At 47.1% G+C, this 24,240-nt stretch overlaps 1 protein-coding gene and 1 pseudogene across 1 annotated transcript; one reads left to right on the forward strand and one right to left on the reverse strand.

The window, feature by feature from the left end:
- The first annotated feature begins 1,284 nt into the window (after positions 1 to 1,284).
- On the forward strand, positions 1,285 to 15,304 carry LOC102745904 (serpin A11). The gene is made up of 5 exons (XM_006743572.3): positions 1,285 to 1,597; positions 4,802 to 5,447; positions 9,327 to 9,600; positions 12,435 to 12,582; positions 14,820 to 15,304. Exons 2-5 carry the CDS (start codon positions 4,805 to 4,807, stop codon positions 15,021 to 15,023), a joined length of 1,269 nt encoding a protein of 422 aa, XP_006743635.2. The 5' UTR covers positions 1,285 to 1,597; positions 4,802 to 4,804; the 3' UTR covers positions 15,024 to 15,304.
- Positions 8,554 to 9,039, reverse strand: LOC102747411 (ubiquitin-ribosomal protein eL40 fusion protein pseudogene; annotated as a pseudogene).
- Positions 15,305 to 24,240: the final 8,936 nt, after the last annotated feature.

Here is a 24,240-nt window from a genome sequence, read left to right on the forward strand (position 1 = left end):
GGGGGGCTGTCTTATTGGCCTTGCTTCCTGCCCAGCTGGTAGTCAGAGCCTGTCGGCTCATCTACACAACAGGTATAACTCCGTCAGGCAGCCCCAGGCAGGAAGCTGGGTGGGCAGAGGCAGGGTCCCACCACAGAGAGGAGCACCCACAAACACCTCGGTGGGCCTCTGTGTGTCCACCCAGCTCCAAGGGGAAATAGGAGGGTACCTACAAAGGCAGAGACCCCCAAATATTTTGGCAGCACCTTCTCTGTCCAGACCCCTTATGAGAAAGTTATTATTGCCCCCATGGGATAAGAGGGAACATGGACGAGGTTTGAAGAGCCAGGAGGATGGTCATGCACAGAATGGAAGGTGTGTGTGTGTGTAGGAAAGGCTGGGACTCCACCTTGGAATCACACCAGCTCATTGCCAGAGTCAGGATAAAGCCTATCCTGGCCTCCCCCACTAAGGCACCACACGCTGGGGCACTGAGGTTTAGGGTCGCACAGCTCCTCGGGACACTCGGGCAGCCGGGCTTTGCTCAGCCTACAGCACTTTCGTGGATCACTGCTCACTCTCCTTTAGCATGTGGGACACCAGGCTCCCACCATCCTCCATGCTCACCCTTCAACATACTGGGCATTAGGACTGAACAGTATCCATGAGCGCCCTTCAGCATGAGGGACGCTACGCTCTGGCTGTCCTCCATTGGACACCATCTACTCCATGGGACACGGGGCCCTCAGCGCACCCTCTCTGCTTTTGCCGTGGATCTGCTTGGACATGAAACACGCACAAGTGGGGATCTCCAGGCCTTCCTCCATCTGCTCATGCGGTGGACGCCACTTCCTCCGCATTTTCTAGAACAAACTACCTTGTTGCTCATCTCTCAGGGGAACGTCTTGTGCCAGGGTCTAGCATAGAATCCAAAATGTGAGACTCCCAGAGTTGGTTCTAATTTCCTTCAGTCATTTTCTTTTTCTGTACGTGGACAATATTTATTTAAAGTATCAGTAAAATATGGGAATGACAAGAATCAGTAAAACATTGGAGCCTCGCCACCCACTTCGCGAGCAGGTAATTCAACCTCACAGAGCCTCAGTGTCCCGTCTGTAGGTGTGGCTGACTGTGCCTCCTCACATTCTTTCTCTGTCCCGTTTTACTGAGAAATAATCGACACACGTCACTGTGTGCATTCCAGGTGAACAGTAAGGCAGTTCAGTCCACGTGTGTTATGAAATGACGATCACGACGGCTGGGGTCAGCATCTCCTGGTCTTGTCACTAGGGTGATCTGTCCAGATCACAGGAAACATCACTGACGGGTCAGCAGCAGCCACATTGCGACTTCTGTCATTGTCAACCAGTAACGGAACATCCTCAAATGGAGTGGGACCCAGAATCACCATCCGCTCTGATTGTAGGACGGGCAGGCAGGACAGATCCTTCCAAATAAAGAAGGTCCCTTCCTGGTGGCTGCACATTGCTTTAGTCCAGTTCCAGGAATTGACCTGGCAAATATTGACTGGGCCGCCCTGATCTTCAAACACCATTTCCTGTGGGTAGGAGGCCACGCAGTGCTGAAGACCCGGGGCCCCCAGCCCAGGGAGCTTGCTGTGAGTACCGTGCTCATGCCGAAGTGCAGGCGTGCGGGTGTGCGGGGTGCTCCTCTCTCTCTCTCTCTCCCTCCTTCTCTCTCTCTTTTTTCCCTCCTTCTCTCTCTCTTTTTTCCCTCCTTCTCTCTCTCTTTCTCCCTCTCCCTTTCTCTTTCTCCCTCCTTCTCTCTCTTCCTCCCTCTCTCTCTCTCTCTTTCTCCCTCCCTCTCTCTCTCTCTCTCTGGCTTTGGCAGCAAGGATGGGAGAACTGAGTCCCCCAAAGGAAAAATGCCACGATATACTGCTTCTAAGGCTTTAAGTGGGAACTTCAGGTTTTAAACAACCTTTTATGGAAAACTTGGCCATCAAAAATGCTGAGAGAGGAACTCCCAGGACTCCCGGTGGTTAGACAAGAAAACGGGATAATACAACCCAAAGCAAATGACAACATTGCCGTAGCAAATTTACTTGAGACACGGTTGTAGCAAAAGGCTCACACTTCAAGAGCCCTTGTCTAGAATCTGAATCATGCTCCTGCCACTTAACAGGTGCTCATCTTGATCCTGAGTCCAGTTTCTCCGTCGGCACAGCAAGGGTACTAATCCCTGTGTGTTAGGTTCTCATAGGGATTCCATTAAGTGACATGAATCAACTATCTCTCGACAAAGGCACGCCTGGCATTTGTACAAGACCATTCTTCACTGCATGTGACTGCTCTGGCATTTCCAGAGCTGTCTGTCTCCCACCAAACTCCAGGAGCAGCCCCTGCTCCAGTCTCTGAGCTGATCCCAAATTCCATCCCCTTGCATTTGAGAACACATCTGGCTGGGAGCCTGTGATACAACGGATCTAATATCCCCGCACAAAATAAACAATATATGGGAATATTATCATTAATTAATGGAGTTCTTAATTTTCATCTGGCATCTTTCTAGAAAAGAAAGAAAGAAAGAAATTGGGTGTAATTACACCCGACCTCTATAGAAAGGGGTAGAAATTCACATTGCGTGCTTCCTACGTGTCAGGTGCTTTCCACACCATATGCCTTATAATCCTTAAGTGCCTCCCACCCCGGAGGGTAGGCATTATCCTTTGCATTTTGCAAATGGGGACACTGCGGGTCAGAGCGTTGCCTTTGCGCAGACCCCACAGTGAGATACTGTGAAGTCTAATTCAAACCCAAGCCCTCTGACTTTCCATCCTCTTTGGGAAATAAGCCTTCTGCAAGTCTGGGAATCGTTAGGGTGCAGAAGGGCAAACATGGTGAGGTCAATGGGATAAAAAGAATAAACCAGAACCAGTTTTCTTACAGCTGTATTTCTGAATTTCCCCAGGAGCAGGCCGATTTTTACATTGTTCTGCTTCCCAACGTGAATGGAACCTGTTGTGAGGGGAGCCCACCAGAGCTCTGGGGGAGGGAAGGAGGAAGGACGCGGCCTTGGGAAATGGCCTGCAGTACTTTGCTCAGCAAACTGTTTCCACATAACTGATAAGCAGGCTGTATTCGTCCCTCCCAACAACTGGCCTGTGGGGCTTTTAGGGCCCCGGGTGCTGTAAACCATCTACAAAATGTGATCTCTCCCACACCACCATGGCATCTGTAATTGACCCAGAGGTCAATGCTTTGGGCAAAGTGTGGCAATTAAGACACAAACGTTATCAAGACAGACAAACGGCAAGGATCGGGTGGTCAGCGGTGGAAGGGTCAGTTCTGAAGGGGACAAGGGACGGCACTCTCCTTACTGGGGACATCAAGGTGTGGGGGAGTCCGGGTGGCCATGTGATAGTGCATGCTCTATGAGGACGTGCGGAGGTGTGTGTGTGGAGACCCTGAAAGGGACAGGGGCACTGGGCCGGGGGCAGAGGGAGCAGAGAGAAGCCACATCTACACTGCAGTTTCACCTCGAGCTGGAGCTGCCTTCCCTGCCCTGAGGAAGGAGTCCCCTGCTCCTGCACCATTTTGACTCCCTAGAGGTAGAAGGCTTCGCTGGCACATTTTGTGACCCAAAGTACTAGAGAGATAAGATTCATTTCCTAGTGCCTGCCCCAACAAAGCACCACAACCTGGGTGGCTTCAAAGACAGAAATGGATTGTCCCACAGTCATGGGGGCCGGAAGTCGGAGATCCAGGTGCTGGTGGCAGGGCTGATTCCTGCTGAGGCTGGGAGGGAGAACCCACTCTAGACCTCTCCCCGAGCTGCCGGGGGGTTGCTGGCGATCTCTGGCCTCCTTGGTTCTAGAAGCATCACCTCGATCTCTGCCTTTGTCTTCACAGTGCATTCTCCCTGTGTGCCTGTCTGTGCCCAAATGTCCCCTTTTTAGAAGGACACCGGTCTTACTAGGTTAGGTCCCATCTAATGACTTTGTCTTAACCAATTATACCTAACCGCCCCATTTCCAAACAAACTTTCAGAGATACTGGGGATTCGAGCTTCAACATATGAATTTGGGGGGTGCACAGTTGAACCCTTGACAGATGTCTTCCCTGAACCTCTGCATCAATTAAGATACAGGTTTCAGCGGTTGCCTGTGACAAGGGGTGCTCGAGATGACAAGTTTGATGGAAACAGAGCTGATCCGTCCTCCCAGGCTCCATCCACCCCTCATGGGTGGCCCCCATCCACCAGGCCCCATGACTCATCATCACCTCAACACTCCACCTAATGAAAAATCAGAAGAGGAGAGGGCACTCCCCTTTCTTGGAGGATCTGACCCAGGAGCTGCACACACCATCCTCTGCCCTCCAATTGGCAAGAGTGACGTGAATGGCCACACCTGGGTGCTAGCAAGGCCCAGCCTCACTCACTGTCACCGTGTCCTGAGCATCTGCTCCGTAGTCACCCCCAGTCCCTGAAAGTTAATGAATGATTCAAATAATGCCTGGAAAGAAGAAAGAAAAAAGAAAAAGGAGGGAAGGAAGGAAGGAAAGAAGGAAGGGAGGGAAGGAGGGAGGAGGGAAGGGAGGGTAGAGGGAGGAAGGGAGAATAAACAATGGAAGTTTGTTTTTAGAGCCCAGAGTCCTTTTCTCAACAAAACCTCATAGACAGATGATCAATATGTCAAGCAGATTTAGGGCTATGGCTCAGTCTGTAGCCTCATCCTCTGCAGAGCCCCTCATGACCCCTGTGTGGGGTACAGTTTGGATGTGAGGCTCACCGTGTGAGCAATGGGGAATGCTGAAGTTACTTATGAAGTAGGATGACATGTTCAACATCTTGTTTTCAGGGGATGGGTCCAGCCTGGCTGTGGCTGCTGGGAGCAGGGATCCTGCCCTCTGTCCACTGTCAGCCCTTTCCTGCCCACAGAGATAAGAGTCTGGGGGTCCCTCAAGCCCCCCGTGATCAGCTCTCCGCGCCAGCCCCCGCCTACCACAAAATCACACCCACCGTCACCAACTTTGCCTTGCGTTTGTACAAGCAGCTGGCCACGGATACCTCAGGAAACATCTTCTTTTCCCCCGTGAGCATCTCTACCTCCCTGGCCCTGCTCTCTCTTGGGGCCCAGGCTGACACCCCAACTCAGATCCTGGAGGGCCTCGGCTTCAACCTCACAGAGACCCCAGAAGCTGACATCCACCGGGGTTTCCAGAGCCTCATCCACACCCTTGACCTGCCCAGCCCCAAACTTGAACTGAAAGTGGGCAACTCCTTGTTCCTGGACAAGCAACTAAAACCTCAGCAGCATTTTTTGGACACTGTCAGGGAGCTGTATGGAGCTTTTGCTTTTTCTGCCAACTTCTCGGATTCTGCCATGACCAGGTGGCAGATTAATGAGTATGTGAGAAAGCAGACGTACGGGCAGGTGACGGACTGCCTCCAGGAGTTCACGCAAGACACGCTCATGGTTCTCTTGAATTACATCTTCTTCAAAGGTGAGGACTGGCTCGGGCAAAAATATTGCCGCCTCCACCATCTGCAGTCCTGCCCCTGAAAGCCACCTGTCTTCAAGTCTTGCAGCTGTCCCTTTGGGTAGTTACCTCCATATATTTACATAACCTTCCTGTAGGACTACTCGATTTATCAGTATTTGTTTTCTCTTGCCATGTTTCTTCCATTCGGTTTTTATTCTGATTTTTTTTTCTGTTAGGCATTCAATCATACTCTTTTAGGTATAACCCCCTTTTTAGAAAAATCTTACTTCTTATATTAGCATCTATTTTGAACAAAGAAAAATATAGAGAGTGATATAAAACCACCATATTCTCCCCAACCAGGAACGAACAAATATTAACATTTTACCCTTTGCTTCAGATTTTTATTTTTTTATTTTTATTTTTTTTATTTATTTTTTTTTAAGATTTTATTTATTTTTTAGAGAGCGAGTGAGAGAGAAACAGCATGAGAGGGGAGAGGGTCAGAGGGAGAAGCAGGCTCCCCGCTGAGCCGGGAGCCCGATGCGGGACTCGATCCCAGGACCCCGGGATCATGACCTGAGCCGAAGGCAGACGCTTAACCATCTGAGCCACCCAGGCGCCCAGATTTTTATTTTTTTAAAGAATACTATATTGCAGGGAGAGGTCAGTTCCTTTTTTAAGCCTTCCCTGGTCCCATTTCCCTCCTTCTATCCCTCTCCAGAGGCAACCACTATCCTAGGAGTGGTGTGCATCCCTTTGCCTGTGTGCTCCCTCCATGAGCATATTAAGTATCCTAATCCCATCTGATACAGTGTATGTGTTCTAAATTTTATGAGAATGGTATGGTACTGTACAGATGATCTTGCACTTACGTGTTAGTATCCTCACCAGATCCTTTTTTGTCTTAAAGATTTATTTATTTGAGAGAGAGAGAGAGAGTGGAGGGGGAGGTGCAGGGGGGAAGAGGGAGAGAATCTCAAGCAGGCTCCCCGCTGAGTGCAGAGCCTGACGCAGGGCTCAGTCTCACAACCCTGAGACCATGACCGGAGCTGAAACCAAGACTCGGACACCTAACCAACTGAGCCACCCAGGCGCCCCATATCTTAATTTGTATAAACAACTTATTAGCTTATTTTGACTGTGGCATTGAACATGTCATACTTGCGGGGCTCATATCTTCTACTCGTGTTATTTCCTGATTTAGTAGCTTATATCTCTATCATGATACTAGGAAAATGAATTCTTCCATTTTTTTAAACTCAGGTCCATTCAGATGTCCTTTGTTTTTACCTAGTGTTTTTGTCTATTCCAGGATCCACATTACATTTAGTCACCGTGTCAGTGTGGGCTCCTCTGGGCTGTGACAGCTTCTCAGACTTTCATTGCTCTCAATGACCTTGCTGATTTTGAAGAGTATCGGCTAGATACTCTGTAGCATGTCTCTCAGTTGAGATTGACTTGCCTCTTTGTTTCTCATGATTAAGACTGGGGTGATGGGCCATGCGGAGGAGGGCCACAGAGAGGAAGTGCCATTCTTTCTTATCACATCAAGTCAAGGATGCATACTATCAGCGTGACTTATCACCGTGGATGTTGACTTTGACCATCTGGCTGAGGGCATGCTTGTCAGATTTTTCTGTTGCAAAGTTACCCTTTCCCCATTGAAGGAGGTCACTAGGTACATCCCACACTCAGGGAGTGGGGTGTTATGCTTCATCCCCATGAGAAAGGAGGATCTACCTAAATTATTTGGAATTCTTCTGCATGGGAGATTTTTCTTTTCTCTTGCATTTATTTATTCAATCACTGACTTACATCATTATAGACTCAAGGATATTTATTTTATATTTGAGGTTGAATCCACTGCTACTTAGCTTTGTGGCTTAAAATTTTCCAACATTGATCATGAGAAGATCCTTCCATTGGTTCCTGGGTCCCTTGACATGCCCCCATCATTGCTGATTTTTTTTTTTCTTTTTAGAGCACTTCCTTACTTTCTGGCACTGCAAGAAGCTCCAGGCTCATCTTTCATATCTCCTGCCCCCTGGAAAACATCTCTTTGTCTCTCTGTGCTGCCGTCTGGCTGATTTCTTCAGCTCAAACTTCCCTTTTACTAATTCTTTCAAAAGAATTAGTATCTAGTATTTTGCCCACCACTGAGTTTTCAATTTCACTGACTATATTTTCACTTTGACATCCTATTTTTCTCAAATCTACCTATCATTTTGTCATAATGACCCATTCTTATGAATTTTATTCCTTCCTTTTTTTTTAACACACTAAAAAAAAATGTTTTTCAGATTATTCTACTATCTGGAGATCTTGAACTTTGAATTCTTGGTTTTGCTGCCCCAACTGATTCTCTTTCAATAGAGGATTGAAATTTTTATCTTTGGGCTCATTTTCAGGGGAAATTATCTTTTCATGAGTTTCTGATGGCCTGTTGTGGAAGGGCCTCTAGGAGACAATTTCACATTTGCCTCTGGTAGAGTCCTATTGGTTTCACTAGTTCCATTTTAATTTCTAGGTTGAGGAGTCCCTGCACTGAATGATTAATGAGAACATAGACTTAGGTTGGGGAGTTCCTACACTGAATGAGTAATAAAAACAAAGAACCCAGAGCAAGTGACTCTCCCCCTCCACCCCCACCTGGAAATGTAGTGACCTGTCCTAACTCATCCCTGAGCTGCTGGGCAGAGTTTTTTAATCCAGGCTTCCTAGACGGGGAAGGGATTGCTTTTCATAGCTTTTGACTATTTGCAGAGAGATCAGTTCCAAGTGTGGGCCTGGGTTTCATTTATTTCCCCTGAGAAGGCATTAAACACCACCCCTGGGGCTGTATCTGATTCTGATAACGAGCCAGATGACTTTGGTTCTAAATCAGAGATATGCATTCCTGCTTAGTGTCTGTAAGCTTTGATTCTTGTTTTTGAACTCAGCTATTTATTTATTTATTTATCCATTATTTTGTCCAACTTATCTGGGTGTTTATGCAGAAAAAAAATAGGTTTTTCTGCTTTAACTAAGTCTATGATACTAATCAGAAGTCTCATGGACCTAAGTCTTAATCATTTTTAATTCTCCAGAGTCTGGCACAGTGTCAAGTACGTTTTATTTGTTTATTTTATTTTTCCAATCGATGAAAGGGAAACTTATATTGAGGCCCCAGGGCCTTGGGGCTTAGGCAGGAGGCCGCCCTGTGGACAAAGGAAGAGCTGGTGGAGTGGCCTTCTCGGACTTTCTTCTTGGGGCACAGGTTGTTGGTGTGGCCATAATTCTTCTTGGGACAGTTGACAGCGTGGGTGTGCAGGAGAGCATAACACTTGTGGCAGATCATCTAGCTGCAATTGTACTTCTGGGCAAGCTGGCAGAGGGAAGTTTCCTTGAGACCACCCCACAGGTGAAATACCAAGTGCAGGCTGGACTCTTCCTGGATATTGTAGTCTGAGAGAGTGAGGCCATCCTCCAGCAAAAATTAGACACTGCTGGTGAGGCAGGATGTCCTCCTTGTCTTGGATTTTGGCTTTGACTTTCTCAGTGGTGTCCGTGGGCTTGACTTGAGGGTGATGGTCTTGCCCATCAGGGTCTTCACAAAGATCTGCATCTCTGCATTTGCCACAAGGCCACCACCAACCACCAAACCACTCGGACACCTTGTTGAAGAGAAAGAGGGGTCAAGTATGTTTTGAATGTCTGCTGCATGAATGAAGTTTCAAGTTAAACTTAGGTCTCATGTTTGAGATGTATAGGAACGGTATTCATTAATTTATTCAAAAACATACATCAAGACTGACTACATATCAGGGACTTTGCTAGCATCTTGGGAAAATCTATGAATAAGATAGTTTTCTTACCTTGAGTATGTTCTCACAGTTTTATGGATTTTTGTGTCCTAAGCCAAGTGGAAGCATCCTTTCAATCGCTACCAGACCCTGAAGCAAGAGAGCTTCTTTGTGGATGAGAGGACCTCCCTCTGCATCCCCATGATGCACCAAAAGGAAATGCACAGGTTCTTCTATGACCAGGAAATGGCTTGCACTGTCCTCCGGATAGAATACAGCGGAAACGCACAGGCTCTGCTGATCCTACCTGACCCAGGGAAAATGGAGCAGGTAGAGGCAGCTCTGCAGCCAGAGACCCTGAAAAAATGGGATCAGTGGCTTCAGCCCAGGTAAGTGTCAGAGCAGAAGGACTCCAGCAGATGTGGTTCAAGAACCCAGGCGAGGCTTTGATCAATGCCAAGTGCAAAAGCCCAACCCCTGGGTTTGGCTCATCATTCTGCCCTTTAACTAACTATGTAGGTAAAATGAGGCCATAATCACTGCCACATTGGGTTAGCTGGAGGATTGATCAGGTTGGCACATAGAAAGTTTTGAGATTGGTCATGGTAAGTGCTCACCAGGGGTTAATCATTCTTATCCTTTCCTGAGTGTTTTTCTGGTCAACCTTTTTTCCTCTTATTTCTCCCTTTTCCCAGAATAATTTACTACCAGAAGGTAGTGAAGTATAACCAAAAAAAAAAATCAGATTAAGGACAATTATTAAGAATAATTATGACTCCCACATATTTCTTAAAAGAGCCCCTCTTTTTTTTTTTTTTTTAGTTTATGTAAAAATTTGTTTGACCAAAATGTAGAAGAAGTAATACTATACCACATACGTTACAGTTGCAAGAATCTAAACAAAAAGTGTACATTTTATTCAGTTGCACGATTTGCTAGTGTACCTCCTGGGTAGTATGATGCTTAATAAGTAAAAGTGAGAGGCAAAGGATTTGGATAAACTGGAAGCAGGGTGATTTTTGTCAGAACTGTAAACTTGAGTTGGCCCCCACAGTGCTAGGGATTGTGGACTCTGAGATGTTGACAAGGAAAGCAAAAATACAACAAAGCCAAAATGTGTAGCCTTGTTGACAAAATAGTCCATATCCAATTTAATTAGGAGTTTCTTGGTCTTTTATTAACTTGGCCCTGAAGAAGGACTTAAAGCCCTAGATAGGCAAGTCTTCAATTTGCCATTCCCTGAAGTAGAAGAGAGACAAACCTAGGCCAATTACTTTATCTCTGCCTTGCTGTCAGAGAGCGCCCCCTGCCCCACCCAATGTTTGGTTAATATTGCACAATTATTGATGGCTAGCAGTCTTTTTGATAGGGCTTCTTTGAAGAAAGTGCCCCTATTTTAATGAAAACATTTCTTAAGGAAATTAAATACCGAGAAAAGTACTGTAAAAATCAAAGTGCTAGTTTTATGGGATCTCAACTTCTACCCCTTTTGATCTCACTTTTCAGTTTGTGGTTTTTCTTACAATGGTTTCAGCCTTTTCTGGTATGCCTAGACCCCATTTTCTAGCTAACTCCCTCATGGGATCTATCTTGTTTCATGAGAGTTCTGATATGAAATCTGGCCCTGAGTTCTAATTACCTCTTGCTGCATAATAAACCACCCCCAAATGGAATGGCTTGAAAAAAAATATCTATTATCTCTCTCCATCCAGTGGGTAGACTGGGCTCAGCCTTGTGGTTCTCCCATGGGGCTTTCCTGCATTGGAGTCAGATGCTGACTGGGCCTGGAGCATGGAGGTCTTCTCTACTGGATATCTGGTGCCTGGGCTAGCCAGGTGCTCAGTTAAGGGCTGAGCAGGTGTCTCGCTCTCTCGGCAGCATCTCTGTGACACTAGGTTGAGCTCCTGAACAGCAGCTCAGCATAGTTGATGTTGTTATATGGCAGCTCAGGGCTCCAGGAAGGAGTGTTCCAAAACGCAGGAAGTGAAAGTTCCTGCTCTTTTAAGATCTGAGCTCCAAAGTGTCTCTTCCACCATATACTTTTGGTGAGAGCAGTCACAGAACCCACTCCGATTTGGAGGGAGGGGTATAGACCAAACCTCTTGATGGTCATCTTTCATCTTGAACCCACCAGCAGTTGGTAGACACCAGTCGCCCTCATGCCCACAGGATCCTTCCCTCAGCTCCCCAACCACACTGAGGGATAGGAAAAGGTATTTGTGCTTGGGCAGAGATTCAAGTACCAAATAAGAGATATAAGTCAAGGACAGAGGTCAGGATAGGACACTATTCCTGTTGTCTATGAACCTACATGGCTGTGGTCAGTTTCGGATTCCAACGCCATATTCTCAAGCTCCTTTGGGGTGAGCCTGTCCCTTCCCCTTCCCCTAGCACAGGAGGAAGTACCAAAGAATCTTCTAGACCAATAGATTTTCCCTCAAGAAGGTCTGGGGTTTTTTGTTTTTTGGTTTTTGTGTTTTGTTTTGTTTTTTAGTAGGCTCCATGCCCGGTGTAGAGCCCAATGCAGGGCTTGAACTCAGGACCCTGAGATCAAGACCTGAGCTGAGATCAAGAGTTGGACAGACACTTAACCAACTGAGCCACCCAGATGCCCCAGGAAGGTCTATTTTGACCTCTCACTTTGACCTTCAAAAAGCAAAACCAACCCAAGTTAGTTTTCGAAATCTCAGAAGTCTCCTGTTACTGTTTCTCATGCCAGAGAGTTATAATATCACAGCAGCATGTTAATGCGCTTTCAGACATGAAAAACTTCAGACTGCCAGGCCTCCCTCTGTTGAGCTGTGAGGAAGGTTCACTTGCCCAGGGGAGTCGTGCTCCCCGGTAACTGTTCATTCTTCATGACGTGGGTTGAACACCTGCCGTGTGCTAGATTTTACGCCTCGTAAAATCCCTTGCCCGATGTCTGGCATGGAGGAAGTCCTCCATAAATGTGTGGGAGATGAAGACACATGGCCATGCCAAGAGTCTTCTCAGATCCAGACAGAGGAGGGCTGAAGAGGTCACAAGAGGTCTGTAAGGTCTAAAGAGAAGGGGGTTCCAGGGTTCTGGAATGTTCCGGTACAGCGGGGAGTGTTGTGGTAGGACTGGTTCCCTTCCCTCTGGGAAACACTTCTCCTTCCCAAAGCTCGGGCTGCCCACAGACGGGGTGGGAGCAGCCCATTTAACCAGATAGCACCACCTCTCTGGCTGATTGTCTCTGCAGCCTGTTGGATTTACATCTGCCAAGGTTTTCCATTTCTGGGACATATAACCTTGAAGAAATACTTCCCCACATGGGTCTCACCAACATCTTCAACTTAGAAGCTGACTTATCGGGAATCACTGAGCAGCTCAACAAAACCATCTCCCGGGTAAGGTGGTGAAAGTGGATGGAGGGGAGGGTCTTTTCTCCTTTGAAGTGTGCATTTGAAAGTCAAGTTTCCCCTTCTTTTTCCCATTCTGGGTCTTGATCACAATCTATAAGGCTTCTTTTCATGGGCAGCTTCCTTCCCACCTCTCCTCTGTATTCCTCAGAGCAGGGACACTGAGTCCTGAATAAAATAGACATGCATTCGGGGTCATCCATGGAGCCAAAATTTCTGCAGTATGGGATTAGCTTTGTCATCATTCCTTATATTTCCCCCAGGGCAGGCAGTGAAACTCTGTCTTTGTTATAGAGAATAGTGGGTCATGGACAAAAAAATGTGTCCATCAGCCTTGCTACAGAGACAAGCATCCCCTGAATCTCAGAGCCTGAACAGGCTTATTTCCTGTTTATGTTACATGTCAGAAGTGTGTCACGACCACGGGACTACTGATCTACCTCACATTGTTTCTCCCTTCCAGGATGCAGGTGAAAGGAGAAGCCCCTATTTAGGACATGTCATTCACATAGCAGTGGGAAAAAAAGCAAGAGAAACTGTGTGATGGCTCTTCACATTTCTCTTCACTGTGGCCTATGCCAAGGCCACTCATGTGCCCCTGGCTAAAGCCCATAGTCAAGATGGCCATCTGTGTTCTCCTCCTGTAGGAAGCATTGCCAGTCACGGGGCATGGGTGGGGATCCATGACTCTCTACTAGGAAAAGAGAGTTAATAGCTGGGAATAACAATGTAATTTTATATTAGAGTCATTGATTATTGTTTGGAGCTTTGTTATGAACTTCTTTTTTTTTTTTTTAAAGAATGATTGATTTTAGGGGCGCCTGGGTGGCTCAGTCGTTAAGCGTCTGCCTTCGGCTCAGGTCATGGTCCCAGGGATTGAGCCCCGCATCGGGTTCCCAGCTCAGCAGGAAGCCTGCTTCTCCCTCTCCCACTCCCCCTGCTGTGTTCCCTCTCTTGCTGTGTCTCTCTCTGTCAAATAATAAAATCTTTTTTTAAAAAAAAAAAGATTGATTTTAGAGAGACAAGAGAGAGAGCACAGGGGGAAGGGGCAGGGCAGAGAGAGATGGAGAGAGAATCCCAAGCCGACTGGGGATCGAGCCCCCCGTAGGGCTCCGCAGGGCTTGATCTCATGACCCTGAGATCACAACCTGAGCCGAAACCAAGAGTCGGTTGCGCAACCTACCGCGCCACCCAGGCGCCCCTTTGCTAAGAATTACGTAAGGAAAGTTTTCTATCTTTTGCTTGGGAAAGGCCAGCTGACATTAGGAATGTGAACCAAGGGAAATAGGGATGTGGTCCTGTGTGTGAACGTGAGTGCGTGTGTGCACGCCCATGGTGGAGAGGGTGAACAAGAAGGAAAAGAAATAACTTAGCCTTTTAAAGAATTCCTTTTGCAGTGACCTTAAATGCTAGGTGTATATCTTCATAGAACTTTTTAGAAAGGAAAAGGATTGTCAAGGCCAAAAATGTTTCAACTCTTTTTTAAAGCCTCAGAATCCTTTCTTCCTAAAAAGGTGTGTGAAGATGAGAGTTTAAAAAAAGGAATTCTGGAGGGGGGTGGGGGGCTGGGGTAACTGGGTGAAGGGCATTAAGGAGGGCACGTGATGGAATGAGCCCCGGTGTTGCATGCAACGGATGAATCACTGAACTCTACCGCTGGAACTAATAATACACTCTGTTAATTAATTGAATTTAAATTAAACAATTAAATTTAAAATAAAAAAAGGAATTCTCACAGAAACTGGTAGAGGGTTTGGCACATCAGACAACCCAGTTCCCTGAACTCATGTTAAAAACCGCTGATTTAGGCTGAGCAGTTCATTTCAAGAAGAGGCCAGCAAGGCTTAGAGATGTATGTGCAGCTCGGAACAGAGACTGGTGCTCAGCCTGCGGTCCCAGGGCCCAGGTGTTTCAGGCGCCCTCCTAAAACTTGCTGTTGGGAGTTTGCAGCCTGGTTCCTGCACAGCCCTGCTCAGGCTCATCTGTGTTCCGCCTCGGAGCAAACGGCACTGTCAAGGCCATCCTCCAGATGCGGTGGGGAGGGGGAGGAAACGCAGGGAAGAAGCAGAAGCAATGAAGGCTGGGGGGTTGCCTCCTGGGAAGACGGGGCCCGTGAGGCCTGAGGGGGTGACTCTGTCTGCAGCTCCCTAGAACCACACAGGTGGGATCTGTCCCCTGAGAGCGCCCTGAGCTGACGCTGTCGCTGTCCCCGTCTCCCCTTCTAGGTGTCACACAAGGCGGCCGTGGACATGAATGTGTGGGGAACCAGGGCAGGGGTTGCCTCCGGCCTCCTCTCCCAGCCCCGGGCTCTGAACACAACGTCGGCCCCACAGGCCCGTTTCAACAGGCCTTTCCTGGTGCTCCTGTGGGAGGTGACTACTCAGAGCTTGCTCTTCCTGGGCAAAGTCGTCAACCCGGCTGCAGGGTGACCGTGGTGGGAGGCCAGGTGACGGCTTATCTCCCCATCCCCCAGAACAATCAGGAAGGCCAGCACCAGCCTGCAGCAGTCCGCACCAGCCTGCACCACGGGCTGCTGTGAGGACCAGTTAATCAGTGTGCAAAGATCCTAATAAAGTTGACCTTGGGTTGTGTGAACATTGAGGCGCAGTGTTTACAAGGGAAGGTCAACGCACAGAGCAGCTTTGAGTCCTCGGCTCTACAATCTCATTGAACCCAGGATCAACTGTGATTAAAAAGTCAAAAACAGAAACAGCCTCATGTTGTGGCCTCCCAGGAGATGTCCACCACTGCGGATCTTTCCTGAGGGTCCCAGGAAAAGGCACAAGGGACATCGGGAGGAATAAGCAGCTTTCTCCCTTCATCCTGACTAACCTCAGCAGTAGAGTGAAGTGAGGCCATCCCGAAATGTCATGGCCCAGATATCAGGGACTAGATCACCTTCAGAGGAGATTGGGACCAGGGCGGGGGCTCCAAATCATGCTCTAGGAAAAGAAGGGGGTGTGATAATGGGCCAAGGTAGCATGGGAGGTCAAATGGCCAAGGGCAACCCCAAGATCAAAGAAAGTGGGAGGGTCCACATGGCCAGGTGGGCACAAACTTGGTCAGTGGGATGAATTTGGGGGCAATATTCAGTTGCAATAGGGCATCTTTAGAGTTGGAGTCTCTACCCCTACAAGCGTGCCCCACCAGTCTCAAGGAGGCATCCATCTGTCCAAATCTAATGGGGAAACACAATAGGATGCCAACTTCTCTGCATGTATGTATCATGCATGTGGAAATACCCATCCCCACAATGAAGTTAGTGCCAAGACCTAGAGGGTGGCTGTGGGTGGTGTGTGTCTAGGAAGGAGTCATCCCAAAAGGTGCCCTTGGAAGAAATACTCATACACACCCTAAGGAGGTCCTACTTGAGTTGGATCCTAAAAACCAGGTAGGTCTTAAATAAAAGATAAAAGAGTAAGATGGTCTCGGGGAGAGTGGAGGAGACCCTCTGTGGGCAAGGGCCAGTGAGGAAAGAAAGGAAAAGGTATGTTGTGATAAAAAAAGAGAGAGAAAAACCCAGTTTTGCAGTAATAGAAGGTTCACATAGGATCACAGTGGAAGGTAATGCTGGAGAGGTATTTGGAGGTAAAAGGTTGGAGGCTTTGGACGCTAGATAAGTGGTGTGTACGTTGCCCTGTAGACGGGGCGGAGTAGCTGTATGCAGCGAGCAGGTGTGGATGTGGACCAAGTGTGACTGGGAAAATGAGCATAGATAAGACCCAGTGTGGTGAGGCCAGGGTGAGGGGCCAGCCAGGAAGGTGCCACACTGTAAGGCCCACCCCACCACATGCCCTGTCCTGGCCCGTCCCATATCCCTTCTCTGTCAGACCACCTGCACCCACAATCCTCTGTCCCAGCCCACCCCCTGTGGCCCTCGGCACCTCCCCATCCTATCCTCCCTGCCTGTTGGTCCTGTGGACACCACTTCTCATGTTTGAAAGGAAGGAACCCCAGAAAGCCCACCCCATGCTCTGGGCAACCTGACACATGCAATTCCTTTCTGTTGCTTTGGACTAGATATTGAGTAATAGCTAGGTTCAAACACTTGAAGAGCTGCCAAAACTCTCTCCAACTGTGGATTTGGCTCCTGCAGAAATAAGTGACTGATTTTCCTGGGGGCATGCACGTCAGAGATATTAAAGGAAGAGGTTCCTGCATTGAACATTTTTTATTGGGTCAGGCATTCTGGAAGATTCTGAGTGAGGTAGGGAACCCGACAATATGGGTCCCATGCCATGGGGCTCACACAACTGTAGACTTGTAGGGCAGATGGACACTGAACAAGAACTTATATTAAAGAGTGTCGACAGCCATTGCTCTTGGATGCTTGCATTCACTGCTTCAACCCAGATTTACCGAACACCTACTGTGTGCCAGGCGCTGGTAATTAGGCAGTGGGAATAGAGCAGCGAAAAAAGCGAACAGTAAGCCCAGCTCACAGGGCTTACATTCTAGTGGGGGAAAACAGGCAAATGTTTGCCCCAATGCCTCATGTCAAATGTGACGGGGGATCCATCCTGCTCTAGCTGTCCACATAAGAAAGAAAGCCCTCCCCCCAAGTTAGAGGAAAGGATGCGCAAAGCCTGCTTGAACGGCTCCACCCTGGACCTCCTTACCATTGGATCTATACAGAGGTGTTAGAAAGTAGGTGTGATAGCCCAGCCTTCTCCTTGTGGACAGAGAGCCAAAGATGAGAGCACATCCTTTAACTGACGTTTTAACCCATGGGGTCTGCATGCATGGGCAAAGTTCCCAGTCCAAGTCCCGAATTCAGCTTGTGGGCCACCAGTTTGAAATATTATAAAACATTCAAGCTACTAACTACTTAAATAATACCAGGTTAGCCTGGGCTGAGAAGTCCATTGACCTCAGTCCCAAACAGAGTAAGATGAGCAGGGCAACATGGACTCTTTTATGCATCCCTGCCCAATACCTTCATCAGCACCATGTTTGAGAGGGGCGCTCCAATGTTTCTCAAATTAATTGGGATCCCTCAAATAATGGTTACCTTCAGCCTACATTTTATGACCCACTATTCACATGGAAAGAGGCAATGAGAGAAAAAGATGCTGATCCCACACCCACTGCCCCATCACCAAAGGCTGGCCCCACACCCTACTGGTTACAGAGGGTCCTCGGTGCACCCTAGAAGCAGGTCAGTGCCCCCTCTTCTCCCTTGAGGCTGGACTCAGGAGTTATGGGAGGGGAGAGGTGCCAGATAAAATACAGGATGTCCAGCTAAACTTGAATTTTAACAAATAATCTTTTAGTATAAGTATATCCCAGGCTATATTTGGGATATACTTATACTAAAAAGATATGTTGTTGTGTATGTAATATTCAAATTACTTGAACAGGTTGTCCTATATTTTTACCTGTGAAATCTGGCAAGTCAGGGAGGGGTGTCTATGCTCAACACTCATGAGAGGGTCAGAAGGAAAGAAAATTCATTAAGCTGAAGGCAGTCTAGCCTGGGCATCAGGGTAGAAAGAGCAATGAGTTTGGTTAAAAGAGGATTCAGAGGAGAGAGAGCTGTGAGGTGGAGCCGGCTCAGCACGCCGTGTCTGCTATGTGAGCAAATCCAGACTAGTCGGCTGACGGATGGGAGATGCCTGGCTCAGGGCTGCCCGCACCATGGCTGATATCCAGCCTACGGCAAAACTGTGAGGGAGGCCAACCTAGACCAGCAGCGCAGCTGACTGCAGATGCTGAGCCGTGCCAAGGTCAGCCCAGCTTGGCCCAGGCCAGAACTGCTCGGCTGAGCTGCAGGTTCATGAGCTAACTTCTGGTGGCTTGTAATACAGCTTAGGTAACCAATGCAAAGGGGAGAGTGTGTGTGGGGATGGGACCTGGGAATTCCAGACGGAGAAGACTATACAATAGAACACCCAAATTTTCTGAGTCCTCCCCAGCCCTCTCTTCCAAGACTGACGCAGAAAGTACCTGCTCATGTCCCCCACCTTGGGGATCTGCCAGCCCTCAAGGGCCAACTGACCTTGGGATAGAACTTGATTCAAGGGCAATGCTCCATTGGCTGACCGCCCATGAGTTGCATGGCCTGGACCAATCACGTCCTTTCTGGCAATTTGTCAGAGCACTGTGGGGTTAGAGCTGAAAAGTCATGGGTCAGTGACAGAAGGCCACATAAGAAACGGAGAAGCAGAGGATATTTAGAAGTACACATGCGCAGAGAGACTCAGAGTGGCCCGAGAGAGAAGGTCCCTTCTCGTGCTTGGCCCTGGCACCAGGAATTTGCTGGTGATCTCTGGGTCTAAAGAGCCGCAGACCCTGATGTCAATATCTTCTCTCCTGCATGGGCTCTGTCTCAATGCCTGAAATCCTTCCAGTTGTTTTCCCTGCATTGACCGACTTACCTCCTCTGCAGTAACCCCATTACCATGGGGATACCTACCTGACCAAGACTAGGTCCCTGCCTCCAAAATTCTGCTTCATAAAGAATTGAGGGTTATGGATTGAATATAGTTGACGAGAGGCCCCGTCAAATCCTTAATAACAGAATCGCATGTTTGGAAGGACATCAGTGAAATCAATTAAACTCAACTTAAAAATATGTTTTGAGTTCCTAGTGTGCGTAAACAGTGTTCATTCATTCATTGATGCCAGGTGGTGCTCAAGGAGAGAACAGAATAGGGCCACTGTTGTCATCTTCCTGAAAACGATCGTGTGACACACAAGTCCCTCAAGGGTCTCCATGAAAAGCTTCGATTTTCAGTGCATAATCATGTCAAAGGCACGGGAAAGTCCTGCAGGAAGAAACATGCTTTGCTTTGTTAAATCTAGTGTTTATCAAGTTCTTATAAAACTTCTTAGCACCCCATAGATTCGGTGCTCTGTGTGACCCACTCTAAGGAACAGCGCTCCGTGCTCTGCATTATGTCTGCATCTAGAACACTTTCTTCCTTCTTCCCCCACCCCTTTTATTAAAGAAGCACCTGAGGCCAAAAGACAAAGTTGTTCTGCCCAAGGTGACCCAGTCCCTGGATGAAGACTAGTGCCCCACCAGCATCCAGTACTAGGCAGCATTAGAAACACTGAGCCTGTATATACGAAAACTAGTACAGCAACCCCCGGTGCCCAGCATGAAGTCAAAGGCATTGGTTTGAGATATTACGGGGGGGGGGTTGAGAGGCAAGCGAGAGAAACCTCCGGGTTGAAGAAGAAGTGACACCAAAGAGGGACAGAGACTCTTCCTCGGGAGGTTCAGCTCTGCACCTGGCCAGACCCCTGTGCGCGCACTCCAGGAGGCTCTGCACCCGGGGACACAGAGGCAGGGCCCCAGGGGCAGGGGGCACCCTAGAGCCAGAGGACTGGGGCGGAAGCACAAGGCCACGGTCACAGGTCCACTGTCACTGAGGGATGGAGTGAGCACCCCATCGCGGCCACCATCACTGAGCCTCGCGGTCGGTGCCTGCAGCCTCCACGTGCCGCAGGAGACACCATCTTTGGCTCAGATGCCTCCACCCACTGCAGGGCCCCCTCTCTGGGGTCAACCCCCCAGGATGGGGCCTGAGTCTCCGAGGCTGGGAATGCTCAGGAAAGCTCCCTCCAGGCCTAATGAGTGAAAGAAACCAGAGAGACCCTGATGCACGGGTCAATGTCTCCACTGGGAGGACCCCCACCCCCGGGTCTCCACTAGTTCTAGGGGCTGAGCCTGGACCTGCGGCACTGGGCCTCTTACAAGGTGGACTGGCTCTGAAGGTCACCGTTTCCTGGTCATCTTGGCCTCCTTGGAAAGGCGTTCCAAATCTAAGCTTCTTCCAAAAAGATCTGAGGCTGTTTACAAAATGAAATGATATGAAAGAATGTATCTCAAGATTAAAAATAATTACAAGAAAGGCCATTTTAAAGAGTATGAAAAAAATGCAGAAATCAATGTTGCCTATCATTTCTATTGTCCACACTGTGCACTGAATTCAGTTATAAGATCTTGGCTTTTGAAGCAAAGGGAAATCGGTAACCTCCATAGCTTTTAGTGACAGCATGGATGTTTGTGGGCATAAAATAATTTCATTGTCTCTTCCTGGAATCCGGTTCCAGTTGGGCTTCATAGTAGCACAATTCTTTCTGCTCTGATTTTAAAAGACATTGAAGTATTGTTCAAATGAGTGGCTCCTACAATGGCTCTAAAAGGTCAAGGTTACGCCATAGATGTCTGACTTAGCTGAACGAGATAAGACCGTCTGAACAATTGGGCTTTGAATTTGAAGTTCAGGTTTCAAGAAAGCGAGACAAATAGGAAGCTAAATTGGGGTGCAGATTTTTCACTAGTCCACTAAGACACTTCTCCCGGAGAGAGCTCTTCCTCGGGACAAATGTGCTCCATGGCTAGATGAATAAGACACTTGATGTCATCAATTGTAGGGTTTAGCAAAGGAGACAGGACTATTCTACCAATGAGGGTTTTTCAATCCCCTTTACAAAAGCTGCCTTTATTAATGTTTAGTTACAGGAGTCATACATGATCATTATACACACTTCATAAAAGCCATAAAAGCAATACGAAAAATAAAATGAAGTCACGCAAAAACCCACCACCCAGAGTGAGTCCTATTAGCCTTTTATTATATATTTTTCTTATATAAATACATTCATGCTAAAATAGATGCATGTGTGCACACAAGTGTGCACACACAAATAGACACTTACCGAAATGCAATCCTTCTCGACACACTGCTTTTTAAACATTTTTTGGGCATAATAATGCATTGTTTTAATGACTGTATCGTATTCCGTATTTGAGGTGTGCCGTAGTTTTTAAAGTTCTCTTTGAATGGGCTTCTCAATTGTTTTCAAATTTTAAAAATACTAAGATGCATAGCCTTTAACTCTAGAAGTGGAATTCAAACTGCTCACTCAAAGGATAAGCAGATGATAGGATATTGAAGCATTTTCTTGCAGATTATCTCCCCTGAACGTTGTATCAGGTCAACTGGATAGCCATAGTTCATTTGAACTGTGATCTTTTGTAAATTGAATTCCCATATACACATGGATCTGTTTCTCGATTCTCTTGGCTAGAGCGAAGTGTCTTTGTCTTTGTGCCCCGGTACCTTACATGTTAATACTGTGGTTTGACTTTATGGAAGAAGTGTCCCGTGTGATTCTTTTTTTTTGAAAAGATTTTTCTAGAATTTTTAAAAAATAAAACAAGGCTGGGGCGCCTGGGTGGCTCAGTCATTAAGCGTCTGCCTTCGGCTCAGGTCATGATCCCAGGGTCCTGGGATCGAGCCCCGCATCGGGCTCTCTGCTCAGCGGGAAGCCTGCTTCTTCCTCTCCCACTCCCCCCGCTTGTGTTCCCTCTCTCACTGTGTCTCTCTCTGTCAAATAAATAAATAAAATCTTAAAAAAATAAAAATAAAAAAATAAAACAAGGCTTTTAGATGAATTTTAATTTTTTTTTGAGATTTTATTTATTTATTTGTCAGAGAGGGGAAGAGAGAGAGAGCACAAGCAGGTGGAACAGCAGGCAGAGGGAGAAGCAGGCTCCCTGCCGAGCAAGGAGCCCGGCATGAGGCTCGATCCCAGAACCCTGGGATCATGATCTGTCCTGAAGGAAGACTCTTAACCGACTGAGACCCCAGGCATCCCTCTAGATGAATTTCAGAATCCTTTTGTTAGAGCCCAAGAAAAGTTCTGCTGGAATGTTGATAGGAATTATCCTGAATGCATAAATCAATTGCAAGGAAATTTAGAGCCTATAACATGGAGAGTCTTCCCATCTAAGTACGAGAGGAATCTCTTCTTACCCTCATCTTTATGTGACCCTCACCAGGTTTTCTTTTTTTCCTAAAACTCTTGCACATTTCTTGTTAATATCATTCAGGGGCATATTGTACATTTTGTTGCTCTTTTGCATAAAATCTTTTCTTCTTTGGCTGGCTGCCTTTTACACCACATACAGGAAGACTACAGGCTCACATCTTAACTGACCACCTTAATGAACATTTTGAACATAATGATTGTGTCAAACAACTTCTCAGGTTTTCTTGGCTTTTCCATTGCTATCATGCAGGGCATCTGCATATTAATGATTATTTTGTTGTTCGGATGATTTATTCCACTCAGGGCCAGAGATGGAAGGAAGAATCTTGAAATTTGGATTTGTAAGCAGGGCGGGGCTTAGAGTTGAGCAGGTATCTCAGCAAAAGGTAGCCTTGGCTGGAAAGTTCTAAAATTGGATTTTTACTCTCCTGGCCCAGAGTCTCCAATTCCCTAGCTATAGAGGCCATGATTCATCTGCACCTATAGACACCTGTGATTTTTGTGCACAAAACAGCTCCTGATTAAAAGTTCTTTTTTACTCTCCCATCACATGAACTCTGGTAGCCTCTGAGCCCCCTCGCCTCGGTCTGAGAGAACCACCCTCTCTTCCAGGTAGAGGATACCCATCTGTGCTCCGCTGAGCTGCCCAGGCTCTCCTGTCCCTAGGGCGCGTCTCTGGACAGTTAATTGGTGTCTCCAACATGTGTTCCATCAGTGTGAAACTTTGCTTTCTTTAAGAGGTCTGTGGGATCTCTGACAGCGCAGAGAGAGATAAAAGACCAGGAGGCTTTCACTGATTTTCTCTTGGATCTTACTTTACCCCAAACCACTGGTGAGATTTCAGGCCCTGGTAGGGGTCTTGGGAGAATAGCACTCAGAGGGGTAGATGTTGAGAGCTGGCATGATTGATGTTTTAAATACTGTCTCCTCATCTGCTTCTTTCTGTTGATTCCCAACTCTAATAGCAAGGGTTTCTTACTCATTTTGCTTTTCATTTTATGTTCCTTCTATTCTCAACTGGCGGTGCTCAGGAGAATCCTTTACAAAAAGAAGTATTATTTCCATTACCCTGGAGTGGAGAAAGAAAAAGAAAAAACTGCATGCGGATTGTGCAAATTGTCTAGAGAACACGAATTCTAATGGCCTTTCTGCACAGTTCTAGGAATTTGGCAATTAGTTAAAAATAACTCTGAAAACCATCAAAATTTCTGAGATGTACATGGCTTCGGCTTTTCAATTTCTGCAATATGAATGGTAGTCCCAAACAATACTTTGCTTTCATTCCCATGCTTTATCATCCTTTTAGTTCAGTCCCTTTATCACGGATCTATGGTACACCTGGGCCTTCTTTCCACCTCTTTGAAGCTGATTGTCACACTTTCCCGTAAGCCTCAAGAGACAAACTTCTCTCTGCCCTTGAAAACTTCCTCCACAAACTGTTTATTCTAATCAAACTTCTACATAAACTTCTATGTTGGCTCCAAAGAACAACAGGCAACATAAAGTAGTAGCAGGGAAAAAAAAACAGGGGTGCCTGGGTGGCTCAGTTGGTTAAGTATCCAACTCTTGGTTTCAGCTCAGATCATGATCTCAGGGTCATGGAAATGAGCCCATGGCTCATGGGATCCAAGCATCCAACTCTTGGTTTCAGCTCAGATCATGATCTCAGGGTCATGGGATTCAGCGCAGAGTCTGCTTGAGATTCTCTCTCTCTCTCTCTCCCTCTGCCGCTCGTGCTCTCTCTCTCTAAAATAAATAAATGGATAAAATCTTTTTTAAAAAAGTAAAAAACCCCACATATGCATATATATGTATATTCATATACATGTATATATACATATATGAATATTCACATACACA

The sequence above is a fragment of the Leptonychotes weddellii genome, chromosome 9, assembly GCF_054177405.1.
Source record: "Leptonychotes weddellii isolate Sample4059 chromosome 9, ASM5417740v2, whole genome shotgun sequence".
NCBI classification, from domain to species: Eukaryota; Metazoa; Chordata; class Mammalia; order Carnivora; family Phocidae; genus Leptonychotes; species Leptonychotes weddellii.

What these genes read in the sequence shown, in the direction of transcription:
- LOC102745904 (XM_006743572.3), top strand. Translation starts at nt 4,805, where the DNA reads ATGGGTCCAGCCTGGCTGTGGCTGCTGGGAGCAGGGATCCTGCCCTCT. An exon ending in GATCAGTGGCTTCAGCCCAG is followed by an intron (nt 9,601 to 12,434) that starts GTAAGTGTCAGA and finishes TTGTCTCTGCAG; the next exon opens with CCTGTTGGATTTACATCTGC. An exon ending in TCAACAAAACCATCTCCCGG is followed by an intron (nt 12,583 to 14,819) that starts GTAAGGTGGTGA and finishes CTCCCCTTCTAG; the next exon opens with GTGTCACACAAGGCGGCCGT.